This window comes from Microcaecilia unicolor, chromosome 3, assembly GCF_901765095.1.
Source record: "Microcaecilia unicolor chromosome 3, aMicUni1.1, whole genome shotgun sequence".
NCBI lineage: Eukaryota > Metazoa > Chordata > Amphibia > Gymnophiona > Siphonopidae > Microcaecilia > Microcaecilia unicolor.
The window spans coordinates 491,999,715-492,027,409 of NC_044033.1; the positions used below are offsets into that span (position 1 = coordinate 491,999,715).

The 27,695-nt window shown below is 46.4% G+C and overlaps 1 protein-coding gene across 1 annotated transcript in view; it reads right to left on the reverse strand.

Annotated features, from left to right (window-relative positions):
- The window catches only part of ME1 (malic enzyme 1), a gene marked incomplete at its 5' end in the record, with an annotated part of 362,344 nt that overhangs the window by 60,495 nt on the left and 274,154 nt on the right, over positions 1-27,695 (reverse strand). Inside the window, 1 exon segment of the mRNA XM_030195171.1 lies at positions 10,217-10,314. Coding sequence (XP_030051031.1) covers positions 10,217-10,314 — 98 coding nt within the window.

Genomic DNA, 27,695 nt, shown 5'->3' on the forward strand with positions numbered 1-27,695 from the left:
ATATTATGAAAATTATTATGAATGTGATATGTTAGCCACTTAGATTTTTATCTAGATTGTAAGCTCTTTGAGCAGGGACTGTCTTTTGTGTATGGTGTACAGTGCTGCTGCATATGCCTTGTAGCACTATAGAAATGATAAGTAGTAGTAGTAGTAGATAAGGTAGGATATAAATGTTGTAAATAAATAAAATACACAAGTAATTCATCCCTGATCTAAAAGCTCTTTCAAAACGTTCACAGATAGATGTCTGCTCGTGTACTTACAAACTCATTTTACACAGAAGACATAGAATGAGCACTTTCCTTGCTGACTTCCATGGGCACCTGATATCATGAACCTTCTGATTCCTATGTTGTGTACTATGTTCTGCAAAGAACTCTATAACATGCAGCACTGAAAATCTCAATGCACATTACCTTGATGTATCTACAGAATGTCTTGCCCATCCAGTACTAAAATTCTTACAAAGTTGTCCCTTTGCAGAACAGGGTGCACTATATCCACTTCCTTCACAAATAGCTGAACAGAGTTCTTCAGCTGGGGGTCCAGCTTGGGGGTCTTATGTGGATGTCCAGTATGCAGTGTAGCAAAACCCATGACTTTGGTCATTGTGAGTTGCTCAAAGACCACTTTGGTGTAAGTGGGGTAAGAATGTTGTAAAGAAAGAAAGGGTGTCTCCAAATTGCACGGAGTGGGTTTTCTCCCAGTTATTAGGTGTTTTTTTTGTTTTTAATATTCAAGCATAGTTCAAATGTGATTTCATAGCCTTGGTCTCCTAATAATTGCTCTTGAATAAGAACAAAGTGGTGGACAGGGAGCTAGGAACTAGTCCAGCATGGATCCCCCTGAAGAATTGCACTTTATCGTGGCCAAACAGAGGCCTTTAAGTGAATTAATTCAGATGGTAGATGTATACAGATAAACTGTAACCACCCCAGTACCCAATCAGCTACTGCAAGCAGCTTACGGTATTTGCAGCCTAAGCTCATGTGGGGCACAAAGGCAGCTGGGAGAAGCACGCAGCTAAACTGTAAACTCCTTGGGATCAACACTTACTCCAACACTAAGGTCTCCTCACTGTGTTAGAACAACGGTTTTGAAGAATCCACACAATTACTGAAACCACTATTCAAAACATATAGCCTCCCTAGGCACATTGAAATATGGGTTTTAACTATGGTCATTCTATGTCTCCTTATAAGCCTGGTGCAATCATACCACTGCAGTTAGAATTCTGTCAATCATTGCAGGTTATCCTAATTTGTTTCTGTAAGCCTAAAGCAGTCTTATTGCTGCTGCTGTTAGGACCTTAATAGTCCATTCCATAGTTGTGTGCTTACGTAGGAGAAGCTGGATGCATAAGTTGTTTTGTATTTAAGTCCTTTGCAATTTGGGTAATGTAAGTTTAGGTATGATTGTGATGATCTGATTTGGTTTCTGGTTGGTAGATCTATGAGGTCTGTCATGTATCCTGGGACTACGCCGTGGAAAGCAAGGCAATGGGGCTAGAACTGGAACCCAGACAGAACAAGGCAAGACTCGGAACTAAATTAAAACTGGGACTGGGACCCAGGCAATATAAGGCAAGGCAGAACAAGGCAAAACTAGATTAAAACTGGGTCCAAAAAAGGCAAGACAAGGACAAGTCAAGGACTGGATTGGATGAGACAAGGCAAGGCTAGCCACAATTTGACAAAGCAGACAGGCAAGCAGAAGATGGATCCAGACACGACAAGAAAGCAAGACAAAGGGCTAGAACTGAACCCAGACAGGAACATGGCAAGAACAAAAACCAGGAAAGGAGTTTTGGCTATAGCAGGAAGCAGGAACGGAGGTTTTGCTATAGCAGGAATAGAGCTTTGGTTATAGCAGGAACCAGGAAAGGACATTTTTTATAGCAAGAACCAGGAACAGATTTTTGACTATAGCAGGAACCAGGACCGGAGCTTTGGCAGTATCAGAAAGCAGGAACAGGGGTTTAACTGTAACAAGAGCCAGGAGCAGGGTAGACTGTAGCGAGAGTCAAGAGCAGGGTTAGACTGTAGCAGGAGCCAGAAGCAGAGTCAAACTGTAACAGAAACCAGGAGCAGGGTTTGGCTATAGCAGAAGCCAGGCTTTCAGGAACAAGGTTCAGAAACAAGACACACGGGAACAAGGATTCAGGGACAAGACTCACAGGAACAAAGCAGGCAGAAATTAAGGCATACAGGAATAAGGCATCCACGAACAAGGTTTACAAGAGCAAGGCTTTCAGGAACAGGTGTTCAGAAACAAGGCTTTCAGGTACAAGATTCATATAAACACACGTAGGCAGGAATAAGACTACACAGTAGTAAAGCTTCAGGAACAAGGTTTACAGAAGAAAGGTTTTCAGGTACAAGACTCATAGAAACACAGTTAGGCAGGAACAGGACTACACAGGAGTAAGGTTTCAAGGACAAGACTCGCAGGAACAAGAAACACACAGGAACAAAGCTTCAGGGACCAAGCAGGATCTAGCGCCAAGAAGGGAACACAAAGACAAAGTTAAAAGACCTCTTGCAAAGACAAAGCATGAAAGTTCCAAGGTGCATTATAAAGGACTTTGCTGATGATGACACGACTTGGAATGAGGCTTGGATGCAGAAACACCAGAGCGAGGCTTGGATAATTTCCAGAATGAGGCTTGAATAACAGGGAAACAGGAAGCAGAAGCATCAATGCAGGAAAAGGCAGTCCGGAGAAGCCACAGAGCCTAATCACTGGAAAAAGGTGAGTCTGGACACAGGGGCATGGCCGTGACATCTGAATTTGGGAAAGTTGACATTCAGTTCCAAAGCGAGGGAGTGATGAAAATTAAAGCACCTGACAAGTTGAGTTTAGATCACCACACTGCACCACTTGTAAGTAAAGGTAACTATCGTGTAATGTATTTATTTATGCATTCTTGTATCCCATCGTTATCCAAAAACAAGTTTTGGTTCAAAGTGGCTTACAAATTACATTCTGGTTTACAGTTGCAGTATTGGTTCACATTTTGCAGTTCGGTTGAGACTTATGGTGATGCTTACAATTACAGTTACATTTTGGTTGGGACTTATAAGGATAGTTTATGATTAGTATTCGAAATGGACATCGATAGCTAAGTTGTAGAATATTTTAAAGAGGTGTATTTTCAGTTCTTTTTTGAATTGAAGATAGTTTGTGATGCTTCTTGTGATCTTTGGTATTGAGTTGCACAATTTGGAGCCCAGGTAGTTAAATCCGGCCATGTAGATAGATTTGTAAATTATGTTTCTACAGGGCATTTTGTTGGTTTGTGCAGGTGTTTGATACAAAGTCCATGAAATCGTCTTGGGCCTTTATCCAACTACCTGGGGGTTGATAGAACAGTATGATACATAGTTGACCTCTTAGTGTTGTGTCAGTGATTTTGCATGCCAGGATTTCGATTGCTGAGGATAGATGTTTAGCTGTGAAAGTTGATTTGTATATTATTGCAACTCTTCTTCCTTTCTTTTTGTTTCCGCTTATGTGCATTGTTTTGTATCCTGTTGGGTATAGGTCCAGCAGTATTGGGTTGTCTTCTAGGTGTAGCCATGTTTCTGTTATGAGTAGTAACCCTACTTTTTCTGGTGCAATCCAGTCTCTCAGTAGGGCTGTCTTGCTGACTGCCGATCGTGCATTTATATATCCTATGGGTATCTTGGTGTGTGTACTGTAACTGATTTTGTTGTGTTTGATAATCTGAAGTTGTCTGTGTGGTCTTTCTGTTTTTGGATTGTGATCTTGTTGTGTGTTGTTCTGTCTTGTCTTTTTGTTTATCGATGTTGGTTTTGTCTCTACTTTATTGTGAGGGTTATATTTTGGTTCTTCCAGTTGATGGTGAGGTCTACGTTTGTCAGTGATGCGTATGGGGATTTTGTTCCATTCATTAGGTGATGCCCATAGTATCCCTGCTATCCATATTATTATCATGTAATAGGAAGCCCATGTTGTTAGGTTTGTCATTCTTGGATGTGTTTAGGCATGGGGAGCTGCCTGTCGGAAGTCCTAATGTGGATTCTATTTAGGTACCCTTTAGTTATTCTCCTATAGGGCGTTTAGGCATGGAGTCCTTGTGGAAACCCTACGTAGGGACCCTCTGGTTATTCTCCTATCTGGCGTTTTGGCGCAGTGTCCACATGGGGACCCTCTAGTTATTCTCCTGTCGGGTGTGAGGGTCCTTGTGGGTATCCAGTGTGGGTTCCTCTAGTTGTTCTCCATTACTTATTGTCATTTCCCTGTTTTGTTTTTTTTAGTGTGTGTGTGCATGTGTGTGTGTGAAGGAGTCCCACTTAATGATCATAATGAACGCTATCTGAGAAGTACATGCAGTGATCAATGAAGTGAGATAGGAAGGAATATCACTACATAAAACTGTGTATAAGTGTAAGAATCTTATACTGAATTCTATAATACACTGGTAGCCAATGATGTTTTATCAGAAGGGTAGCGGCATGGACTTATTTCTTAGCGTGGCATACTCAAAGAACTCAAGCATGAAATTGCTGATCTGCTGTTAGTAATATGGGAAAATTAGGTTCTTACCTTGGTAATTTTCTTTCCTTTAGTCACAGCAGATGAATCCATTATGAGTGGGTTGTGTCCATCTACCAGCAGGGGGAGATAGAGAGCACTGAAAAACCATAGTGCCTCTTGGCCAGCTAGCTCCATCTGCCTCTTCAGTATTTGAAGCTTCCAAAGCAGTGTTATACCGCAAAGCATAATAACATGAACTTTCCTCACAGCGGATGAACGCCCCAAAACTGGAGCTAAAAATCAAAGAAGGGAATGGACTCATCCTCCTGGAGGGAATGAACTTATCCCTCCTGTAACTGAACAGAAATCCAGAAGACTGTTTTCCAACTTCTCCCAATGAGGGAACATAGCTACAGGAAAAACTGAACATAAAAGTAACATATATCACATAATGAACCACTGAGGGAGGGCTCATGGATTCATCTGCTATGACTAAAGGAAAGAAAATTACCAAGGTAAGAACCTAATTTTCCCTTTCTTGTCATCAAGCAGATGAATCCATTATGAGTGGGATGTATCAAAGCAGTCCCTAGATAGGGTGGGAACAAGCCACACCACGCGCCAGGGCTTGTGCTCCAAAATGCGCGTCTCTTCTGGCAGCCACATCCAGCCTGTAATGTCGGGCAAACGAGAGCTTAGAAGCCCAAGTAACTGCACTACATATCTCTTGAAGAGAGAGTGCTCCAGTTTCAGCCCAAGAAGAGGAAATCACTCTTGTGGAATGTGCCTTAAAGGCTTCAGGCGGAGGCCGGCCAGATAGCAGATATGCTGAAAAGATAGCTTCTTTGAGCCCAGGGGCGTATCTGAGGTTCGGCGGTAGGGGGGGCAGGGGCTAGAGTGAGGGGGCACATTATAACGCTCCCCCGCCGTTAACCCTCCCCCGCCTACCGCCAACCCTTTCTCCGCCTACCGCGGTCACCTACCCCCGAGGTCCGCTCCTGCCGTTTTTTTTAAATATTACTTCAGCTGGCGGGGGACCCCAACTCCCGCCAGCCTAGCCGAGGTCTTTAACGTCTTCATCCTCGTGCTGTTAAACCTGCAATGCATCCTTCCAGTTGGACGGAGTTTGACGTCGCAGCACGTTGACGTCCTGCACGTACAACGTGCTGCAACGTCAAACTCCATCCAACTGGAAGGATGCATTGCAGGTTTAACAGCACCTCGGGTGTAGGTGACTGCGGTAGGCGGGGAAAGGGTTGGCGGTAGGCGGGGGAGGGTTAACGGCGGTAGGGGGGTCCAGGGCGAAATCTGCGGGGGCCCAGGCCCCTGTGGCCCCACGCAGATACGCCCCTGTTTGAGCCAACGGGCTATAGTGGCCTTAGACGCTGGAGACCCTCTGCGTGGACCTGACAAAAGAACAAAAAGATGGTCAGAGGTCCTGAAGGCATTTGACATGCGCAGATATTGCAACAGAGCCCTTCGCACATCCAGAAGGAGCAACTGCCCATAGGTGGAAACTCCTCTTCAGAAAAGGAGGGCAGGAAAATAGGCTGGTTTAGGTGAAACGCTGAAACCAGCTTAGGCATGAAGGAAGGCACCGTACATACCATTACTCCGGACTCTGAGAATTGTAGAAATGGGTCTCGACAGGACAGCGCCTGGAGCTCAGATACCCGTCTCGCCGATGTCACGGCCACCAAAAAGACCGTCTTTAAGGTCACATCCTTCTCCGAAGCTCACCTGAGTGGCTCGAAGGGCGAACACTGAAGGGCCTTTAAAACTAACCCCAGGTTCCAGGCCAGACACGGGACCCGCACGGGAGGACAGAGCCGAAGCACCCCTCTAAGAACCGTGTCACATCCAGGCAAGCAGCCAGAGAGAGGCGACCTTCCCTCAAAAACATGCTAAGGCTGCCACTTGAACACGCAGGGAATTATAGGCCAAGCCTTTTTGTAAACCATCCTGCAAAAAGTCAAGTATCGGCGAGACAGAAGCCCGTGTGAGTGTAATCGCTTTAGAAGCACACCAAGCCTCAAATTGGCGCCAAATCCTGGCAAAAGCCACGGAAGTCGAACGCTTGTGGGCCTGTAGGAGAGTGGAAATGACTTTACTGGAATATCGCTTGTCTCTCAATTGCGCCCTCGTAAGACCAAAGCAGCAGGCGTCCTCCATGGTCACCAGGCCCTGTGACAACAGGTTCGGTACCAGAGGTAATGGCAGGGGATCCTCTACCAGCATCCGCCGGAGGTCCGCACACCACCGCCTCCTGGGCCAATCCGGGGCAATGAGAACCACCTCTCCTTGGTGGAGCCGAATCCGCAGGAGTACTCATCCTATCAAAGGCCACGGAGGGAACACATACAGGAGGCCCTGAGGCCAGGGTTGAGCCAAGGCATCCAACCCTGCCGAGTGAGGACCTCTCTGTCTGCTGTAGAAGCACGGGACTTTGGCATTTGTGCTTGATGCCATAAGATCCATTAGGGCTTTCCCCATTTGGAACATATCTGCAGGAATACTTCGTCTGCAAGTTCCCACTCCGCTGGGTCGATCTGATTCCTGCTCAGATAATCGGCTTGCACGTTGCTCTGACCTGCAAGAAGAGCTGCTGACAGAAACTGCAGATGAAGCTCGGCCCAGTGACAAATCTGAGCGGCCTGCGCTGCTAGTGCTATGCACTGAGTGCCTCCTTGGCGATTTATGTAGGCCACTGCTGTCGTGTTGTCCGACAGAACTCTGACAGCCAATCCTTCCAGGGTTAATTGAAAGGCCAGAAGCGCCTGGAAAATCGCTTTCAACTCCAAGCGATTGATGGACCACTCCGACTCCTCGGGTGTCCAAAGACCCTGGGCATGACTTCCCCGGCAATGTGCACCCCAGCCCTTCAGGCTGGCATCTGTTACCACCAGGCACCAATCGGGGAGTGCTAGCGGCATTCCTCACCGTAGCATGCTGTCTGAGAGCCACCACTCCATACTGAGCCGGGCCGCAGGGAGCCACGTGAGTCTGCATTGATAATCCTGAGATATTGGAGACCACCGTTGAAGCAGGGAGCACTGCAGAGGTCTCAGGTGCGCTCTCGCCCAAGGCACCACTTCCAAAGTGGCCGTCATCGACCCCCAACAGCTGGACTATGTCCCAAGCTCGCGGGCGAGGCATCCTCAGGAGCAGATGGACCTGGTTCTGAAGCTTGCACCGCCTTTGCTCAGGTAGGAAGACCATCCCCGAGGCTGTGTTGAATTGGACCCCCAAATATTCTAGAGATTGAGAGGGGGGTCAGGTGACTTTTGGTTATATTAACGACCCAGCCCAGAGATTGCAGTACTGAGACCACTCTGGCTGTAACCTGGTGACTCTCTCTTGCAGAGTCTGCTCTGATGAGCCAGTCGTCTAGGTACGGGTGAACCCGGATACCCTCTCGCCTGAGAAAGGAGCTACTACCACCATTACCTTGGAAAAGGTTCGGGGAGCTGTGGCGAGGCCAAAAGGCAAGGCCCGAAACTGGAAATGTTTTCCCATCACCGCAAAACGTAGAAACCTCTGGTGCGGGGGCCAAATTGGTATGTGCAAGTAAGCTTCTTTCAGGTCCAGAGACGTGAGAAACTCTCCTGGCTGTACCGCTGCTATTACGGAGCGCAGGGTGTCCATGTGAAAATGCCGCACGTTCAGAGACTTGTTGACTTATTTTAAGTCTAGGATAGGCCGAAAAGATCCTCCTTTTCGCGGCACCACGAAATAAATGGAGTAACTGCCAGAGCCGCACTCGGCGGGAGGCATGGGGAAACCGCCCCAATGTGAATCAAGCCTTGCAAGGTCTCCTCTACCGCCGCCCGTTTGGAGCCCGATCCACCCAGGGCCTTTGCTCCAGGTTTTTAAAAATTAGTATTAGTGAGCAAATGTTATATAGCAGACAGGATCATACCATGCTATTTTCTGTGCACCTGCTAAAGAAAAATTTGTACATGATATTCTTTAAATTATAGTTCTGTATGGTAGGTTTTTTTTTTGGGGGGGGAGAGGGGAATTCTCTTAGGGAGATGGGGAGGTTGAGGGGGAAAGTTTGTGATGATTTTATGTATATCTGTGGATGTTATGTCCTTTTTTATGTAAGTTTTAATTTGTTCTGCCTCAGACAGAGGTGGAATATAAAAGCTTTACCATTAAACCAATACATGCAGGTCTGATCCAGATGAATTACTTGGTGCTAATTTTAGCACATGCCCATTAACATCTTCAGGGTCCAATTTACAAAACATGGGGTAGTTTTTGTGCATACTAAAAATGCATGCTAAACTTTAGTGCATAGGACCTTAATTTTTGAATTTAATTTTGTTTATGGTACACACTCTGCTTGGAATAAATTCAAGATGTTTCATACCAGCAGATCAATATAAAATGTAAAGTTGTAAAGATTTTATTAATAATACCATATACCAAGAAATTGCCCGACACAGGCCGTGTTTCACCGAAAGGGGCTGCGTCAGGAGCTGTTTACCTCGTTTAACTAACACCGCTAGAAACTCTCTTCTTCTTCGGTGTCAGATAAAAAGTACAACAGCACACTTTTTATCTGACACCGACCTGAGCCGGAAGAAGAGAGTTAGCTTGCGTGTGAGAGCCAGTACGTTCCTTGCTTGAGTTTCTAGCGGTGTTAGTTAAACAAGGTAAACAGCCCCTGACGCAGCCCCTTTGGGCGAAACATGGCCTGTGTCGGGTAATTTCTTGGTATATGGTATTATTAATAAAATCTTTACAACTTTACATTTTGTACTGATCTGCTGGTTTATTATGCACGTTGGAGTTTGCGGATCGTTTGCCTTGTTGTTTTTTTGGATGTTTCATACCATACTTCCTATATATACTGAGAGTGATATTCAGCGGCCTGATATCCAGTTAACCAGATAAGTTATCTGGTTAATAATAACTTGGGGGTCGAGAAACAAAGCAATTTAACTGGCCAGAAATGGCTCCTGGCTGCTTAAATAACTTGTTCAGGGCTAACTGGTCATACTCAGCAGCACTTAACCGGTTAGTGCTGCTGAAAGTAGCCGATTAGTGCCCAACTCAAAACCGGCTATTCCAGGGGCAGAGCAGCACTTGGCTGGTTAAGTGTTGATATTGAGCACTTAACCAGACAAAGTAGCTGCATAAAAAGAACTGCATAAAAGTCAGTCCTATCTTTATGCAGATCGCCATAGCCGGTTAAGTGCTAAAGACCGCATTTAAACAGCTACGGTTTTGCTGGCTCCGTAAACCCGGAAATTCAATGCCAGAACCCAGACATGGTCTGGCATCGAATTTTCAGGTATAACGAAAAATGGCGATCAGCAAAACTTTGAGTGCCACTGGCTGACTATTGATCCCTTGATATTCAAGAATATCCATTTAAGTTGGGCTGCTGATTACATTTAAGAAGATAACTTCTCCAGTCAATTTTAGGACAGCTATTTCTGCAATCTCACTTAACTTTAATTTGATTGTACTGGTAAAAGAAAGTTTGAGTCTAACTCTGACCAGGCTTACCTGATAAATTTTGTCCCACCACAAATTGGCCAAAGTTTATCAAATCTACAGAGGTAATTTCAAAGAAAATACTTTTCCAGGTAACGATAGATATTATCCAGACAAATCATTTGAATATCAGCCTTGGCTGTTTTTATTTAAACATGTAAAAATACATTTTGCAGTTTAACAGAAATTAAATAATAAAAGATACCTCTCCAGCTCCTTGGAAAAGAATAGTGTGGTCTGACAGTTTGGTCTTCGTGATACGCAGAGCTGCAAGGAGACCTGCTACAGCCACTCCTGCAGTTCCTAAAGCATAAAAAGCAGAGCTAAGAATTCTTTTTGTTTAATTGCTTTTTCTCAATCACTGACTCTTGTTAAAGCGCTGCATACATCTTGTAGCACTATAGAAATGATAAGTAGTAATAGTCGTAAAACTCAGAGCCACACAAAATACAGCAATGACAAACAAGAATCACGTTCTACAGTAAACAAAATAAAAGTAAATATCTATCTTTCAAAATAAAGTACAATTAACAATGCATATCCTAACAAGACCTTAAGAACTTAACTTGCACAATACAGCAATTGATTAAATTGTGCCTTACTGTAGGTATCTTGTAGAGACTATAAAAAAGGCAACATACACAATTTAATAATCTAGGAGTAACTTGATGACCTCTCTGTTCTGGTGCTGCTATTACTGTCATTTACTGCTTAATATAGAATATGATGAGGGATTCCTACTAAGCCTTTTAGATGAATCTGGTAGATCATGATTGCCAGTCTAACAAGTTCTCAAGCATCTTCAGAAGGATAAGTTGTACGCCAAGCTAAAGAAATAGAGAGAGTAGTCCTCAGCCGCTGGTGGTGGTTTTAAAGCTGACTGCTGTGGGCAGAACTGAGCCTGGACAATCAATGAAAGGCCATGTCCAGGCTCCACCCTAACTGGACAGTGCAGGGGCAGTTGGTGCTGCTACCAGCAGCACTGTCTGGTTAAGTGTCACTGACTATCAGTGGATAGGCAAGCATAAGCGATTTAACTGGGCAGGAGGCTCATAAATTCAACAAAGAATCTAATGAATTTCATGGGTACATCATTTTCCTTGATGGATCTCTAGAAAATCTCAGCAGTGACTGAATGGCAAGTTCCAAAAGAAGTCAAGGGAATCCAGGAATTTCCATAATTTGTCAACTTCTACTGATGATCTATCCAAGGTTTCTTCACTGGAATATACTGGCCCAAAGGTACACAGTTCGAATGGGGACTAGAGCAACAGTGGGTATTTGATAGTCTTAAGATAGCATTCATATCCATTCCTATTCTGAAACATCTTGACCCAGAACAGTCATTCATTGTGGAGGCTGTGCCTCAAAGGGCAACTTGATGCAGTACTCTCCCAAAAGAAGGTACTCAGAAATCTCATCCGTTTGCATTCTACTTCTGGAATTGCTGAGAAAAATTACATCTACAACCAGAGGCGTAGCCAGGTTTTGATCTCAGGGGGAGCAGACTTTTATAAAATAGGCGCTGGTTGGTGTCAGCTAGACAGCAGTGTCTGTGTTGTTGCTCAGGTGCTATGGCGGGCAATGATTAATACAGGCTGTCTCTGTTGCGTCCTGCCTACAAGGAACCAAGTTACATCAGGTGGCAGGACGCAGAAGAGGTCCCTGAACTGGCCAGAGCTGGCAACCTGTCTTCTTAACCACAAAGTAAAAATATTCAAATCATGACCATCACCTCAGGAATAGCACACACAGTCCTAGACACCTTGTTTAAATCAAATGGGCTTTTGTTTGTGAGGTGACTCTACAGGATGTGAAGAACACTAGTCCTAAGCATTTTTATTTTGGGTGACAAAGGCCACCAAAGGTGGCCCTTGCCCCACACCCTACATTCAAATAGGGCTAGACACTTTGTGAAATAACACAAACCCCTGGAAAAAGACACCCAAAACCTATACTGAAAACTTACCACACCATAACAGCCCTAACCTAAGTACTACTACTACATGAAAAGACGGTGCTACAAATATTACAGTGGGACTAAGAGAAATATTTCCCTAGGTGGTCCTGGAGCACACTCTTGCCTTTCAGGTTTTCAGGCTATCCACAATGAATCTGCATGAAAATGATTTGCATGCAATGGAGGCAGTATATGCAAATCAATGTCATGCATATTTATTGTGGATAGCTTGAAATCCTGACTGGCAAGGGGGTACTGTAGAACCAATTTGGGAAACACTGCCCTAGAACACAAAACTCACCACACCATAACATCCCTAACCTACCTATGAAAAGACAGTGCCATATATATTACACTGGGCTCTGGAGCACCAATATACCTACTATTGGGAAACTGGAACCAGCTGCATTGTTACACATTCCTACACAGACACTACATGCTAGCATAATTCTTCACCTCAGTCACACATGCAGAACATGGACAGACCCTCATCTATATAACATATGAGTAGCCATACTGGGTCAGACCAATGGTCCATCTAGCCCAGTATCCTGTTTCCAACAGTGGCCAACCCAGGTCACAAGCACCTGGCAGAAACCCAAATTGTGACAACATTCCATGCTACCAATCTAATACAGAATAGAGAGCAACAACAACAAAAAATTGAAATAGACCCCCCCTCCTCTCTGCCTAAGGAAGCCAGACTTTATAAACAGTGCAATACTGGTAAAAAAAGAAACAGAAATGCATTTTCTCCTGTACTTTGCAAAATAAAAATAGAAAAAAATGTACCTTTTACAAAGCAGGTACATCTCAGTCCTTACAGAGTATTAAATAAAAATAATTTTCTTCTACCTTTGTTGTCTGGGAATTTGGCTGGTCCCAGTCTTATTTTTCCATGTTCCACGAGTCAGCCATACAAATTCTTTTCCAGGTTGGCCTTTCCATTTCTTCTCTCGCCTCTTGTCTTCTTCCTTTCCTTCTCTACATCTGTTGGCACTGTCCCCTTCTCTACATCATTTTATGTCCCCACTATGAAACAGCTGTGCATAGAGCTGCCAAGTGATTGAGCTCCAGAAGGGAGATTTTTCAACCAGTCCTAGTGTGAACTGACATCCCAAATTCATGTGGGATTTGCAGTCCCTGATTCTACCCATCAAAATCTGTGCACTCGGAACCCTGCAGGGTTGCTAATTTGAAGACATCGGAGATGTGCATTTTTAAATACTGTCATATTCCTAAAATCAAATTCAAAATAAAATACCTTTTTCTACTACTACTTGACATTTCTAAAGCGCTACTAGGGTTACGCAGCGCTGTACAATTTAACATAGAAGGACAGTCCCTGCTCAAAGGAGCTTACAGTCTAAAGGACAAATGTACTACTGTTTGAACAATTGATTTTCTCATTTGCTTTGGTCTCACTGTCTCTTTTCTGTTTTTCTCTGTTTCTTCTGCCTTTACAGGGTCTCTTGCCCATCTGACATTTCTTTCCTCTGCACCACTATTTGTCCTGTCTAGTATCTCCTTTCTGTGTCCCTATCCTACTCCCAAGTTCAGCATCTGCCCTTTCTGTGTCCCCATCTCCCCCCTTTTTCAGCACAAGCCTACCTGGTCTCCTCATCTCCCTCTTTTCTAATATCTGCCCTCCTGGTGTCTCCATCTCTCCCTTTTTCCAGCATTGCCCTGTGTCCCCATCTTCCCCCTTTTTCCAGCATTAGCTCTTTCTCCCCATCTCACCCCTTTTCACCATTCTCCCCATATTCCCATTCCCCCCTTTCCAGTAGTGCCTCTTTGTGTCCTTATCTCCTCCTCCCCATTCCAGTAGTGCCCCCTCTGTGTCCCTATCTCCTTACCCCCCTTTCTAGTAGTGCCCCTGTGTCCCTATCGGTGAACAGTGAAGAAAAATGAGCTCAACCTATGGAGTTTATAATTGCTGTTCCTACCGGCTATAATAATTTTTGAAGCTGTTTTAGTGATATTCGATTGTTATTTCTTTTCTCCTCCAGCTTTAAGGCATTGCCTATCCAACTGAAACTACTTTAGCCAAGGTGGATGCAGCAGCTCATAAGTTTGTTTGCTTTGTTTCGCGTGAACAGCAATGACAACCGCGTGGGAGTAGACACAGATCAACCAAAACTGGCTTCCTTGCTGTCACGTCTGTGGCCGTGACCACCCTCTTACTTACCCTGTTTCTGGGAGTCAGTGGCTGTGCTGGCTTCTGCTTGTCTCTGTGTCTGTCTCTGTCTTAGTTTCTCTCTGGCTCTGTGTGCTGATTGCCCTACTGAATCTCACCTGTGTGAGCTTTGCCTCTTCCAAGATGGCTGCCGCTTCCTCCTCCTTGCCAGTATCCAAGATGGCTCCCGCTGTTCCTTCCTATGGGATGACTGCTTTGTGTGTCAAGCCTCTGTTTGGTTGCAAGGTGATTGCTGCACCTGTGGCTCTGGTGTTGAAGGGCTTTATTAGTGACTTGGAAACTACAGTCCTGGCCTTTGCATTGCCATTCCCTCCGCAGTGCTTTAGGTCCCGAGGTTAGTGTGCTGTTAGCACCGTTTGCTTTCCTTGTCTTTTGCTCTGTGGGTTTTCAGCCCTTCTGTGTTTATTGTTCTGTGGGTCTCCTACCCTTCTGTGGGTTTTCAGCCCTTCTGTGTTTATCGCTTGTGGGTTTCCAGCCCTTCTGTGGGTTTTCAGCCCTTCTGTGTTTATCGCTTGTGGGTTTCCAGCCCTTCTGTGTTTATTGCTCATCTCATCTCATCTAAAGGTCCTGGTGTATAGAGTGCTCTGTACACAGTTTCAGTGTTTGCTCTGTGTGAGTTTCTTTGTTTGACTGGTTAGCTTGGGCACAGCTTTGTTGTTAGCTGGTGTATAGCTTTTCCAGTCTTCTGAGTTTGCTCTGTGTATGTTCCTAGTGTTTGACTTGTTAGCTTGGGCACAGCTTTGTTGTTAGCTGGTGTATAGCTTTACTAAGTCTTCTGAGTTTGCTCTGTGTATGTTCCTAGTGTTTGACTGGTTAGCTTGGGCACAGCTTTGTTGTTAGCTGGTGTATAGCTTTTCCAGTCTTCTGAGTTTGCTCCGTATATGTTCCTAGTGTTTGACTTGTTAGCTTGGGCACAGCTTTGTTGTTAGCTGGTGTATAGCTTTTCTAAGTCTTCTGAGTTTGCTCTGTGTATGTTCCTGTGTATGACTGGGTTGCCTGGGTATAGCGTTCCTATTAGCCTAGGTACAGTCTACTAGTCATTGTGTTGAATCCTGCCGACTGCCAGAACCCGGACTGTTCCTGCTTCTCTGCCTTGCCTTCGTCTAGGTGCCAGGGGGCACCCCTGGACCATTACTCCTGCTGTTCCTGTAAGTCCTACCGGCTGCCAGAACCTGAGGGCTCAACCCGAGGGGGAAGGCAGTCAAGTGTAGGTGAAGACTAGGTCCAGGGTGTTCCAGTTCCGCGGGTTCCGTTCCAGTGTATTCCAGTCCAGCGGGTTTCTCTCCGGTATGTTCCAGTCCAGTGGGGCCACTCCAGTGTGTTCAGCCCAGCGGGCCCCACTCCAGTGCGCACCCGTCCGGTGCGTTCCAGTTCCGAGTGTTTCGGTGTAGAACTCCAGTCCGGGGTTCCAGTCCAGTCTTGTCTCGTCTCTACCTTGTAGGTGATCTTGCCTGCCACTGCCGCTCCACGGTAGTGGCCCAAGGACTCACAAACCCCGCGCTTCCGGGGAGGAAGCCTGAAGGTATGCCAAGGTCCCCGAGAGCGCGGCAAGCGCGAGAGACGCGACACTTGCTTACAAAAGATAGGCTCAGTTCCACTCCTGTCTATTAAACCTTCTTGGGCAGCTTTCTCCCTTCTCCAGCCCCCCCCCCCTCCATTAAACCTTCTTGGGCAGCTTTCTTCCTTCTCCACCCCCCCCTCCATTAAACCTTCTTGGGCAGCTTTCTCCCTTCTCCAGCCCCCTCCCCCCATTAAATCTTCTTGGGCAGCTTTCTCCCTTCTCCAGCCCTCCCTCCCTCCATTAAATCTTCTTGGGCAGCTTTCTCCATTCTCCAGCCCCCCCCCCCCATTAAACCGTGGGCAGCTTTCTCCCTTCTCCAGCTCCCCGAGTCTTACATATTTCGTCCATGGTGATTTTCATTGCCCTCCTGCATGAGTCTTGCACCTACTCCTCCTGTCTCTTCCGCCCGCTCTCTCCCATCTGCGTGGTCACTCGTTTTTAAAGCCCTGAGGCGTTCTCCCTCAGACACCGGCGATTCACATAGCCAGCCTTCTGCCAGCGTCGGGGCCTCTCCCTCAGGCGTGTCCCGCCTCTAATGCAACTTCCTGTATTCCGCAGAGGTGGGACGCGTCTGAGGGAGAAGCCCCGACGCTGGCAGAAGGCTGGCTATATGAATCGCCGGTGTTGGAGGGAGAACGCCTCAGGGCTTTAAAAAACGAGCGATCACGCGGATGGGAGAGAGCGGGCGGAAGAGACAGGAGGAATAGGTGCAAGACTCGCGCGGGAGGGGACAGGTTGCAGAGAAAGCTATTAGCACTGCAGGCATCTCTTCTAAAAGTCTGTTTGGGGGAGCCACCGCTCCCCCCTGCGCCCCACCTAGCTACGCTTCTGTCTACAACAATGAGTTACTGGCCATTAAAACTGCCTTTGAGGAACAGCACCATTTCCTAGAGGAAGTCTGTTATCGTCCAGATCTACTCAGACTATAAGAATCTGGAGTTTCTTAAGACCTCAAGAATATGAACTCTACAAGCTTGTTAAGTCATTTTTCTTTTCCTGTTTTAGCTTTGTCCTGACTACCAACCAGGACCCAGAATAATACGGCTGATATGCTCTCCTGAAGAGAAGGGAATTAGATGCCAAAGTAAGAGTCTCCTACTACCATTCTCTGCCAGGAGAACTTTGCCCTGAGACTTTGAAACATAGACACTCTGGAACATGTAATGGTGAGTCCTCCCAAAGATGAATTTGCACAAGATCCAGAGTGAGGAATGACAAGGAGGAGATGAGTTGGAGTTGGGATTAAGGATTGCGGGGCATAGCCTGCCATTTTATGTGTATCACAGAACTTAGCCTGACCAAACCTGAACCAAAGGCTTTTTGCCATCAAAATGTTTTTTTTTTCTGTGTCAAAGGACTGTTACATTTTAATTGCATCATCTATAGGCACTGTGACCAGCTAGATCAATTACATAAGATCAAGAACACTGGTATCAGCTTGGAAGATTCCAGAGATCCTTGAAGAAGATACATTGTTACATCATATCAGTAACATTACAGAATTTCGGCACAATTGGTCAGTACTCATCAATCAGCCAATTTCCATCTCCTTTTTTTATCATGTTTTGAAGATCATGACTGATAACAGGAATTTTATATGGCTATGCAGAGATATGGTTCATGAGAGAGAGACCGAAAGGGAGAAAATCAAGATTTCTCTCTTCTCCTTCCCACTGACTCCAACTTTCTTCCATTTGACTGAACTATTGCCTGAAGATCTGAAGACATTCCTGATGGCATACTGCCACCTACAGGTCATTTGGTTTAGTCCTGTGTTCACTTCGGGGGGACAGATAAATAGGGCTATGTTTGAATCCCAATTAACACTGCTTATCTGTGTTAAATGTCGGCATTAGTGATAGGAATTCTTAGTATCTGTGATTAGGGTTTTACTGTTTGCTATACTAAATAAATAATTATACTGTCTGGAATTTTGATGAACAAATACATTTGTTATCAGCAGATAGGGGATTGTAGTAAGCCAAGGGCCAAGTATTAGGCTTTTCCATTCCTTAGATGTACCTAAGCCTAATTGGATATCTCTAAAGGATTCCTGTACAATAGAAACAAGCTGTCCCCGTGGACAAGGCATGACTGGAAGTGCTTTGCAGCTGTCACAAAATCTTACTAGTAGGTTACTCTGGTGTTCATGGAACAAGAGTTTTAGTGATTTGAGACTTCTGGTGGCCAGGGTGGGGCCAAGATGTTAAGGATTAGGTTACATCCTGTGACGTCTGTGCTCAGAACAGGGTTTCATGGGATAGTCCCCCTTACTGTGACTATCTACACCTTTCTAAACCCTGGGAATGGATTTTCATGGACTTCATGACAGATTTACCCATCTCACAAGAAAAGTCTGTCACTTCGGTTGTCAAAGACTCATTTTCCAGACGACCCATTTCATCACTACTGCTGGCCTCTGTCCAAATGTGGAATGGCAGACTTGCTGATTTGGGAATTGGTCCATCTTTCCATCTTTTCTTTCTTTCTTTAAAATACTTATATCCACTACTATCCAAACTGTAGAGTTGCTTTGCACAAATTTGTAGCTATTCAATAATATACAGGTGCACAGTGCATAAATCAACACAAACAATTCCTCTTCATCACAATATTGCTGAAAAAGGAGGAAAAGATCTCAGGATATCCTGAGCCTGTCAAAAAGAACTGGTCTTGAGGGGGTGCAGGTGAGCTCTGAAGAACATGGACGCTTGACATCCTGGCTCCCAAACACCAACCCTGTTCCCTCTAAGCTGAGCAGAAGTCCAGCCAGTGTGTGTGTGTGTGTGGGGGGGTGCTGTTTCACTATCACATTTTCAATACTGAGGGATGGGAAAGCTGGGCAGGTCTGCATTGAAAACACAATATTGAAGCACTACTCCCCACTGGCAGCAATGCAGTTGGAGGTCTTCCACTCAGCTTAGAGGGAACAGTGAACACCAACACAAGAATCATGCAATCACTAGCGTAAACAAAGCTCATTTCATTGCAAACTCTATTTTAACTGATCTGTTTGCCTATGTCAGGAAAGAACTCGAAATTATACGCTGGTTCAAACTGGATACTGGCCTCCAAATGGCAAAAAAAAAAGAGCCGCAATCTCCTAACAAGATGGCTCCGGATACAAGCAACAGTGTCTCTCTTCAGACAATTATGGAGGAAATACTTTCTCTTAAAGGGCTCATACAAGACAACTACAACTCACTATCTGCATTGAAGGATGATATCACTGATCTGAAATCTTGGCTGCTTGAAGTCAAAACCCATACAGGTGTACTTGAGAATAAATGTGATTCTAATTCTGAAATTACTATCGGCCTGCAGAAGAAAATCAAAGAAATAGACTACCTTAAAAAAAGATCTGGAGGATATGAACAACAGTCCCAGAGAAAGTACATCAGATTCCGAATGGCGGGCAAAGCTCCTACCAAACCTCCTGGATCTGAATTTCGATAAGCCATTAGAGATTGAATGTGCATATTGCATTCCCTCCAAGAGGGCAGATCATCAGAAGTACCCTACACCATTTGCATTCAAGCTTTTACAATAATGTTTTTTCTGGACTTAAATAAATCTAGAATGTAGAAAAGAAAATCTTTCTCTCACTTCATGACAGACTTAAAAAGCTTGAAGCACAATATGACCTCCTTTATCTAGTGCTCACGAGCGTAACTGTACGTAACAGCACACATTCCTTCGATGATCCAGAAGCGTTAAAATCCTTCCTTAATTTCATCAGGTCTTGACTTTGTGTTGTTAAACCAGAGTTTATGCAAAAGAATCAGTATATTTATAACTTCTTTGCATGTGATATGATCTAATGTCTCCAGTTAGTGTTTATTAGTTATAATTCACAGTCAAGCAATAAGTTTTGCTCCCAATACATCATTATGCTTTTACTTATATACCATACTTTACAGCTCGAACTGTGAGATGGGAAAATTAGGTTCTTAAGCTTGGTAATTTTCTTTCCTTTAGTTATAGCAGATGAAGCCATTACGTATGGGTTATGTCCATCAACCAGCAGGGGAGATAGAGAGCACTCAAACTTTCACAGTGCCCTCTTGGCCAGCTAGCTCCACTGCCTCTTCAGTATTTGAAGCTTCCAAAGCAGTATGGCAAACCGCAATGGGAATCACAAGAGCTTTCCTCACAGCGAACGATGGCCCATCACAAGGGCATGAACTCATAAAGGAGGGAATGCACATCCTCCTGGAGGGAATAAACTCATCCTCCTTATTGTATAAGTGGAGGGGAACACACGCGCCTCCTGGAGGGAATCACACATCCTCCCAACACACTGGAGGGAATGAACTCATCCTCCTATTTATAGAACTGGAGGGGAACACACGCGCCTCCTGGAGAGAATCAACACATCCTCCAAAAAAAAACATGCTGGAGGGAATGAACACATCCTCCTAAATTTAAACTGAACATGAATCCTGAAGATTGTTTTCCAACTTTCTCCCAAGGAAGGAACTTCAGGAAATTAGAACAGAACCTGAAAAACAGATTCACAGCATACAGACAATCATACAGGGAGGGCTCATGGCTTCATCTGCTATGACTAAAGGAAAGAAAATTACCAAGGTAAGAACCTAATTTTCCCTTCCTTGTCATCAAGCAGATGAAGCCATTACGTATGGGATGTAACAAAGCAATCTCTAGATAGGGTGGGAACAAGCCACACCATGCGCTAGCACTTGTGCACCAAAACGCGCATCCCTCCTGGCAGCCACATCCAGCCTGTAATGTCGGGCAAAGGAGAGCTTAGAAGCCCATGTTGCTGCACTGCATATCTCTTGAAGAGAGAGTGCTCCAGTTTCAGCCCAAGAGGAAGAAATCGCTCTAGTAGAATGTGCCTTAAAGGCTACAGGCGGAACCCTGCCGGCCAGCAGATAAGCTGAAAAGATAGTTTCTTTGAGCCAGCGGGCAATAGTGGCTTTAGACGCTGGAGACCCTCTGTGAGAACCAGATAGCAAAACAAACAGATGATCAGAAGTCCTGAAAGAGTTAGTAACTCGCAGATACTGCAGCAGAGTCCTGCGCACATCCAAAAGGTGCAGCTGCCCAAAAGATTCTGGAAACTCTTCCTCTGAAAAAGAGGGCAAGAAAATAGGCTGGTTTAGGTGAAAGGCTGAAACCACCTTAGGCATAAAGGAAGGCACGGTCCGAACCGTGACTCCGGACTCTGAAAATTGCAGAAATGGGTCTCTACAGGACAGCGCCTGGAGCTCTGACACCCGTCTCGCTGAGGTAATGGCCACCAGAAAAACGGCCTTCAGTGTCAAATCTTTCTCCGATGCTCGCCGAAGCGGCTCAAAAGGAGATGCCTGCAGGGTTTTCAAAACTAGCCCCAGGTTCCAAGCTGGATAGGGTGCTCGCACTGGAGGTCGGAGCCGAAGCACCCCTCTAAGAAACCGTGCCACATCTGGGTGAGCAGTCAAAGACACGCCTTCCACCTTACCACGAAGGGAGGCCAACGCTGCCACCTGCACCCGCAGGGAATTATAGGCCAAGCCTTTTTGTACACCTTCCTGCAAAAAGTCCAGAATCGGCGAGGCAGGAGCCCGCATTGGAGCAATGGCTCTGGAAGCACATCAAGACTCAAACAGGCACCAAATCCTGGCATAAGCCACGGAAGTGGACCGCTTGCAGGCTTGCAGGAGAGTGGAAATAACTTTATTGGAATAACCTTTATCCCTCAATTGCGCCCTCTCAATAGCCATGCCGTAAGACCAAAGCGGCCGGCGTCCTCCATGGCTACCGGTCCCTGAGTCAACAGGTTCGGTACCAGAGGTAATGGCAGAGGAGCCTCCAGGAGCATCTGTCGGAGGTCTGCATACCAAGGTCTCCTTGGCCAATCCGGGGCGATGAGGACCACTTCTCCTGGGTGCAGCCGAATCCGCAAGAGCAGGCGCCCTATCAAGGGCCATGGGGGAAACACATAAAGTAGACCCGGAGGCCAGGGTTGAGCCAAGGCATCCAACCCCGCCGAGCGAGGATCTCTCTGTCTGCTGAAGAAGCACGGGACTTTGGTATTGGCACTTGTCGCCATTAGATCCATCACGGGCTTGCCCCATTTGGCACAGATCTGCAGGAATACTTCGTCTGCCAGATTCCATTCTGCTGGATCGATCTGATGCCTGCTCAGATAATCGGCCTGCACATTGCTCTGACCTGCAATATGAGCTGCCGACAGACACTGAAGATGCAGCTCGGCTCAGTGGCAAATCAGTTCGGCCTGTGCGGCTAGTGCTCTGCACCTTGTTCCGCCTTGTCGATTTATATAGGCCACCGTTGTCGTGTTGTCCGACATCACTCTGACAGCCAATCCTTTCAGGGTCACTTGAAAGGCCAGAAGCGCCTGAAACACCGCTTTCAACTCTAGGCGGTTGATGGACCACTCCGACTCCTCGGGTGTCCATAGACCCTGGGCATGCTTCCCCTTGCAGTGTGCGCCCCAGCCCTTCAGGCTGGCATCTGTTACCAATAGGCACCAAACGGGGAGCGTCAGCGGCATTCCTCGCCGCAGCATGCTGTCCGAGAGCCACCACTCCATGCTGAGACGGGCCGCAGGGAGCCAAGTAAGTCTGCATTGGTAATCCTGAGAAATAGGAGACCATCTCCGGAGTAGGGAATACTGTAGAGGTCTCAGGTGCGCTCTCGCCCAGGGTACCACTTCCATCGTGGCTGTCATCGATCCCAGCAGCTGGACAATGTCCCAAGCTCGCGGGCGGGGCATCCTCAGGAGCAGACGGACCTGATTCTGAAGCTTGCACCGCCTTAGCTCGGGTAGGAACACATAGCCCGAGACTGTGTCGAACCTGGCCCCCAAAAACTCTAGAGATTGTGAAGGGGACAGGTGACTTTTGGCCATATTGACGACCCAGCCTAGAGATTGCAGTACTGAGACCACTCTGGCTGTAGCTTGTAAGCTCTCTGTTGCAGAGTCTGCTCTGATGAGCCAGTCGTCTAGGTACGGGTGAACCCTGATACCTTCTCGCCTGAGAAAAGCAGCTACTACCACCATTACCTTCGAAAAGGCAAGGCCCTGAACTGGAAATGTTTTCCCAACACCGCAAACCTCAGAAACTTCTGGTGTGGGGGCCAAAACGGTATGTGCAAGTAAGCTTCTTTCAGGTCTAGAGACGTGAGAAACTCTCCTGGCTGAACCGCCGCAATGACGGAGCGCAGGGATTCCATGTGGAAATGCCGCACTCTCAGGGACTTGTTCACTTATTTTAAGTCCAGAATAGGGCGAAAGGACCCACCTTTTCGCGGCACCACAAAGTAGATGGAGTATCGGCCGCAGCCTTGCTCGGCGGGAGGCACCGGGGTCACTGCCCCTAACTGAATCAGACCTTGTAAAGTCTCCTCCACCGCCGCCCGTTTGACGGCAGAACCGCATCGGGACTCCACAAACACGTCTCTTACTGGGGCGTTGAATTCTATTCTGTATCCATCTCTGATCAGGTCCAGAACCCACTGATCTGAGGAAATCTTGGCCCACTCCTCGACAAAGAGGGAAAGCCGTCCTCCGATGACAGGCATCGAGGAGAGGGCCGGCGCACCATCATTGAGAGGGTCGCCCCTGAACTCCTGGTCTTGAGCCACCGGCTGCGGAACGCTTGTCCGAGCGAAAGGAGTTCCTCTGCTGACCACGGGCACGTGAAGTGAACCCAGCAGAACGCCCCGGGCGGTACCTTCTAGCTTCACGGAAACGAGGTCTGTACGAGGAGTGGACTGCCTGGCCCTTAGAGGAAGGCCTCTGCCTATCTTCGGGCAAGCGCTGGGGTTTTGGATCACCCAGGCCTTTCACAATTTTCTCCAACTCCTCACCAAATAGGAGAAGTCCTTGAAAAGGCAACTTCACCAACCTTTGCTTAGAGGCCATGTCCGCTGCCCAGTGTCGTAGCCACAGACTACGGCGAGCCGCCACTGCTACTGCCATTTGTTTAGCCGAAGCTCTGACAAGGTCATAAAGGGCATCAGCCAGAAAGGACAAGGCCACCTCCATCCGCGGAGCCACATCCAAGAAGGGCTCCGCTCCATCTCCGGGCTGAGCCACTGTCTGTTGCAGCCAAGCTAGGCAGGCTCTCACAGCATAACAGCTGCATGCAGACGCCCGAACAGTGAGACCTGCAATTTCAAAGGACCGTTTCAATGCTGTTTCCAGCCTACGGTCTTGAACATCCTTCAGGGCAACACCTCCTTCAACAGGGAGGGTAGTTCTCTTTGTCACCGCAGTGACTAGGGCATCCACTGTAGGCATTTGAAAACGAGCCATATGTCCCTCACGCAGAGGATATAACTGCCCCATAGCCCTGGAAACTCTCAAAGGTCCCTCGGGGTCAGCCCACTGAGCCGAAACAAGCTCTAGGATGGAGTCATGCAAAGTGAAGGCCCGAGCAGCTTTCTTGGTACTAGCCATCCTGGGATTACCCGAGGAGGCCATGCCACTGTCAGGATCTTCAATCGAGAGGGCCTGCAGGGTATCTGAAATAAGCGCTGGCAGCTCATCACGGTGGAAAATCCTCACCGCGGAGGGATCATCCAGATCCTGTGGTAAATCCGCACCTGACTCTGGTTCCTCAGACCAAGAACATCTGTCAGAGTTCTCCGAATCCTCACACCCCAACCACGGGGGGGGGGGGGGGGGGGGGGGGGGGGGGGGGGAAAGGTGCACCACAATCTGAAGGGGAATTAACCCTTCTGCGCTTATCTTTAGGCCAAGCATCCGGGGAAAAAAAACTCACTGGGCAGTCCCAGGCCAGAATCCATCGGGGGGGCAATCAGAGGAGCCTCAGGCGACCCTTGAGGAAGGGCTCTTTTCATCATGTATGCTTTATGCAGCAAAAGCACAAAATCCGGGGAGAAAATCTCACCCTGGGCACCCAAATCCTGTCCGGTGCTAGCCACTCCTGAAATAACCTCAACTCGAGGTGCCCCACCCGGCTCAGGTCTCTCCGTGTCCACGGAGGCCGCGCCATGCGGTGTAAGCAAAATGGCGCCCGCTGCCAGCTCAGAGCAGGAAGAAACATCGCTCGCCATGCTCGGGCTGGCTCCTACGCCAATACAGCACGATTTACAGAGCCCTGCTGCTGATTTTGCACTTGCCATAGTGGAACAGCACTTTACATTGTCCGCAGCCATCGCCGAAAAACGGCGGTAAAATCCAAAATGGCGGTTTTGCGCCAAAATCGCCCCAATCGCGGGCCCACCCCGGAGGAGTTGAAAAACACTCTTACCTCAAAGGATCTAGTGTACAACTACGATCCTGCTGAAAATCAGGTCAAAAACCTCTGTTCCAGCGTCTCTGCGTTTAAAAACGCGACGCAACTTTTTTTTTTTTTTTTTTAAGCTGTGAGGAAAGCAGAGGTATTGAAGACTCCGGAGGCTCAGATGAGTGGGAAAGGCAGAGAAAGGGCGAACCTATATGCCTGCATCCACTGTTGGTGGGTAAGGACAGGGAAAGCAAGGCAATATGTCCACATCCACAGAGGTATGGGTAAGGCAGGGAAAGGGCTAACCTATGTGCCTTTAAAGTGAAGCTGCTATAGCCTCCAACACCCCGGTTAACAACTGGCAAGCCAGGAACCACCTCCCGGCAGATTTTTCTGGAGCTCGAACAAGCTGCAGCTACCCTGCTAAGGGAGATAGAGAATACTGAAGAGGCAGTGGGGCTAGCTGGCCAAGAGGGCACTGTGAAAGTTTGAGTGCTCTCTATCTCCCCTGCTGGTTGATGGACATAACCCATACGTAATGGCTTCATCTGCTTGATGAGAAGGAATAATATGATTATTGGTAGTGATCCACTTGAATGCTTTAAAACAGTCATACTTTTTAAGTTTCATTGTTTTCATATATCATAGGTAACATTAATAAATATCTACCTTATTGTGAAATCTGCTAGATGTACTCACCCTAACAACAGATCCTTTACCTTGGAGTTTGGCTTACCATTTGCTCAGACCTCCACAACCCCACGTATTCAGGTTTGGCGAATGCCATAAATTTATATACAGTGTGCTTTGCTTGTATCTTCTGTGTTCAGATGCTTTCTGCTTTCTCTTGGTTTCAATTATGCTGCAATTTATCTCAAATTTGTTTTATATTTACCTGCTTTTGTGGATAGCTATTTTATTTTTTACATGTGGTGCCTGTGATATTTGCTACCTAAAATATGCATATAGGGCCAGATTCTATATATGGCACCTAAAAAATCAGCACGGAAAACATTTCTGACGAAGCGTATTCTATAAGCAGTGCCTAGATTTAGGCGCAGTATATAGAATGTGCTTATTTGATATCCCAGCGGCTAAAACGATGCAACTCCATTTACACCAATGAAAACGTGGTGTAAATCCCGGCGCATAGATTTAGTCGCATAGGGCCATATTCTGTAAGCACACATATAAATTTTGGAATGCCCATGAAATGCCCATTTCCCTACCCAAAACCATGTTCATTTCAATGCCAAAAACCATGCCCCTTTTTGCCAGTGCGCGTTAGAGGTTAGGTGCACTGCGTAACAGAACATGCTTAGCGAGTTCTGTGCATAAATTGTGAGAGAAGAGGACATTTCTCTGCACTGTCACTGATCTCAATTAGGGGTTAATTAAGGTGTGAGGAAGTAGAATATTTGCATAGGTTACTAAGGGCAACCTGATTACTGAGTTAGCTTGAAAGAGTCTGTTTTGAAAAAGTCCCCTTAAATCAAAACTATATAAAGAGGAAAGCTCCCACTGAACTTTCTTTCTGAGAAGTTCTGAGAGAAGAGGATATTTCTCTGTAAGTGAACACTATTTTGCTTTGTGCTTTGGGAACTTAAAGATTAGGGTTTAAAGGAGGAATTGTAGGTTACTGATAGGCAGAATAAAATATAAAAAAGCAAACTTTATCAACTAATCTCCACACTCTCTTTCCCCCTAGTTTTAAAACTTGAAATTTGTACCACAGCATTAACAGATAGCTCTAGAAGGCAATGCAGGACCTAGTTTAGTCTTCATCCCGCCCACCCTCCCCAACACCTGCCCACAATTCTTCACTTATATTCAGTCACTGTAATTAGGATAACAGGCAAGGAGTGCTCTTACAGAGTTTTAAATACATTTCATTACCATCTAAAAATGAAAACACTAGATAAATCACATAATATACCATCCAGCTTATAATCGAAAAACGCCTATAATTCAACCCAAATCGGGAGATGGGCGTTTTTCTTGCAAAGGTGCCCAAATCTTCCCATAACTCTTCACAATGTACCCATAATCGTACTGTGACCAATTGTATTTCGATTACTCACAATGTATTGTAAGCCACACTGAGCCCGCAAATAGGTGGGAAAATGTGGGATACAAATGCAATAAATATAATCGAAAGCCGATTTTGGGCGTTTCCAACTGCACTCCGTCGCGAAAACGAATAAAGTTGACGGGGGCGTGTCGGAGGCGGGACTGGGGCGTGGTTATCAGCCGAGGAGAGATGGGCGTCTGTAGCTGATAATCGAAAAAAAAAAGGCGTTTTTACCGTGATTTTGGGTCACTTTTTTTGGACCCTTTTTTTTCATGAACAAGTCCCCCAAAAGTGCCCCAACTGCCCAGATGACCACTGGAGGAATCGGGGATGACGTCTCCGGACTACCCCCAGTGGTCACTAACCCCCTCCCATCAAAAAAAACCCCACTTTAAAAACTTTTTTCCCAGCCTGTATGCCAGCCTCAAATGCCGTACCCACCTCCATGACAGCAGAATGTGTTTGATCCTCTCACAGCCTTTCCCTGGGTCAGATGTGGCTCTCGGGTGCACTACAGGGTCACATCAGCATTGCATTGTGGTGGGTGTAAGGTATTGGGCTCCGTGATTTCATTAGCTTGTGTTACAGTCTCACGATGTTGGTAGTTGGTAGGCTCTTCTCCCATGGTGCTTTTCCCCCTGCCTACTGGGTCAGAATGTGCCCTGTTG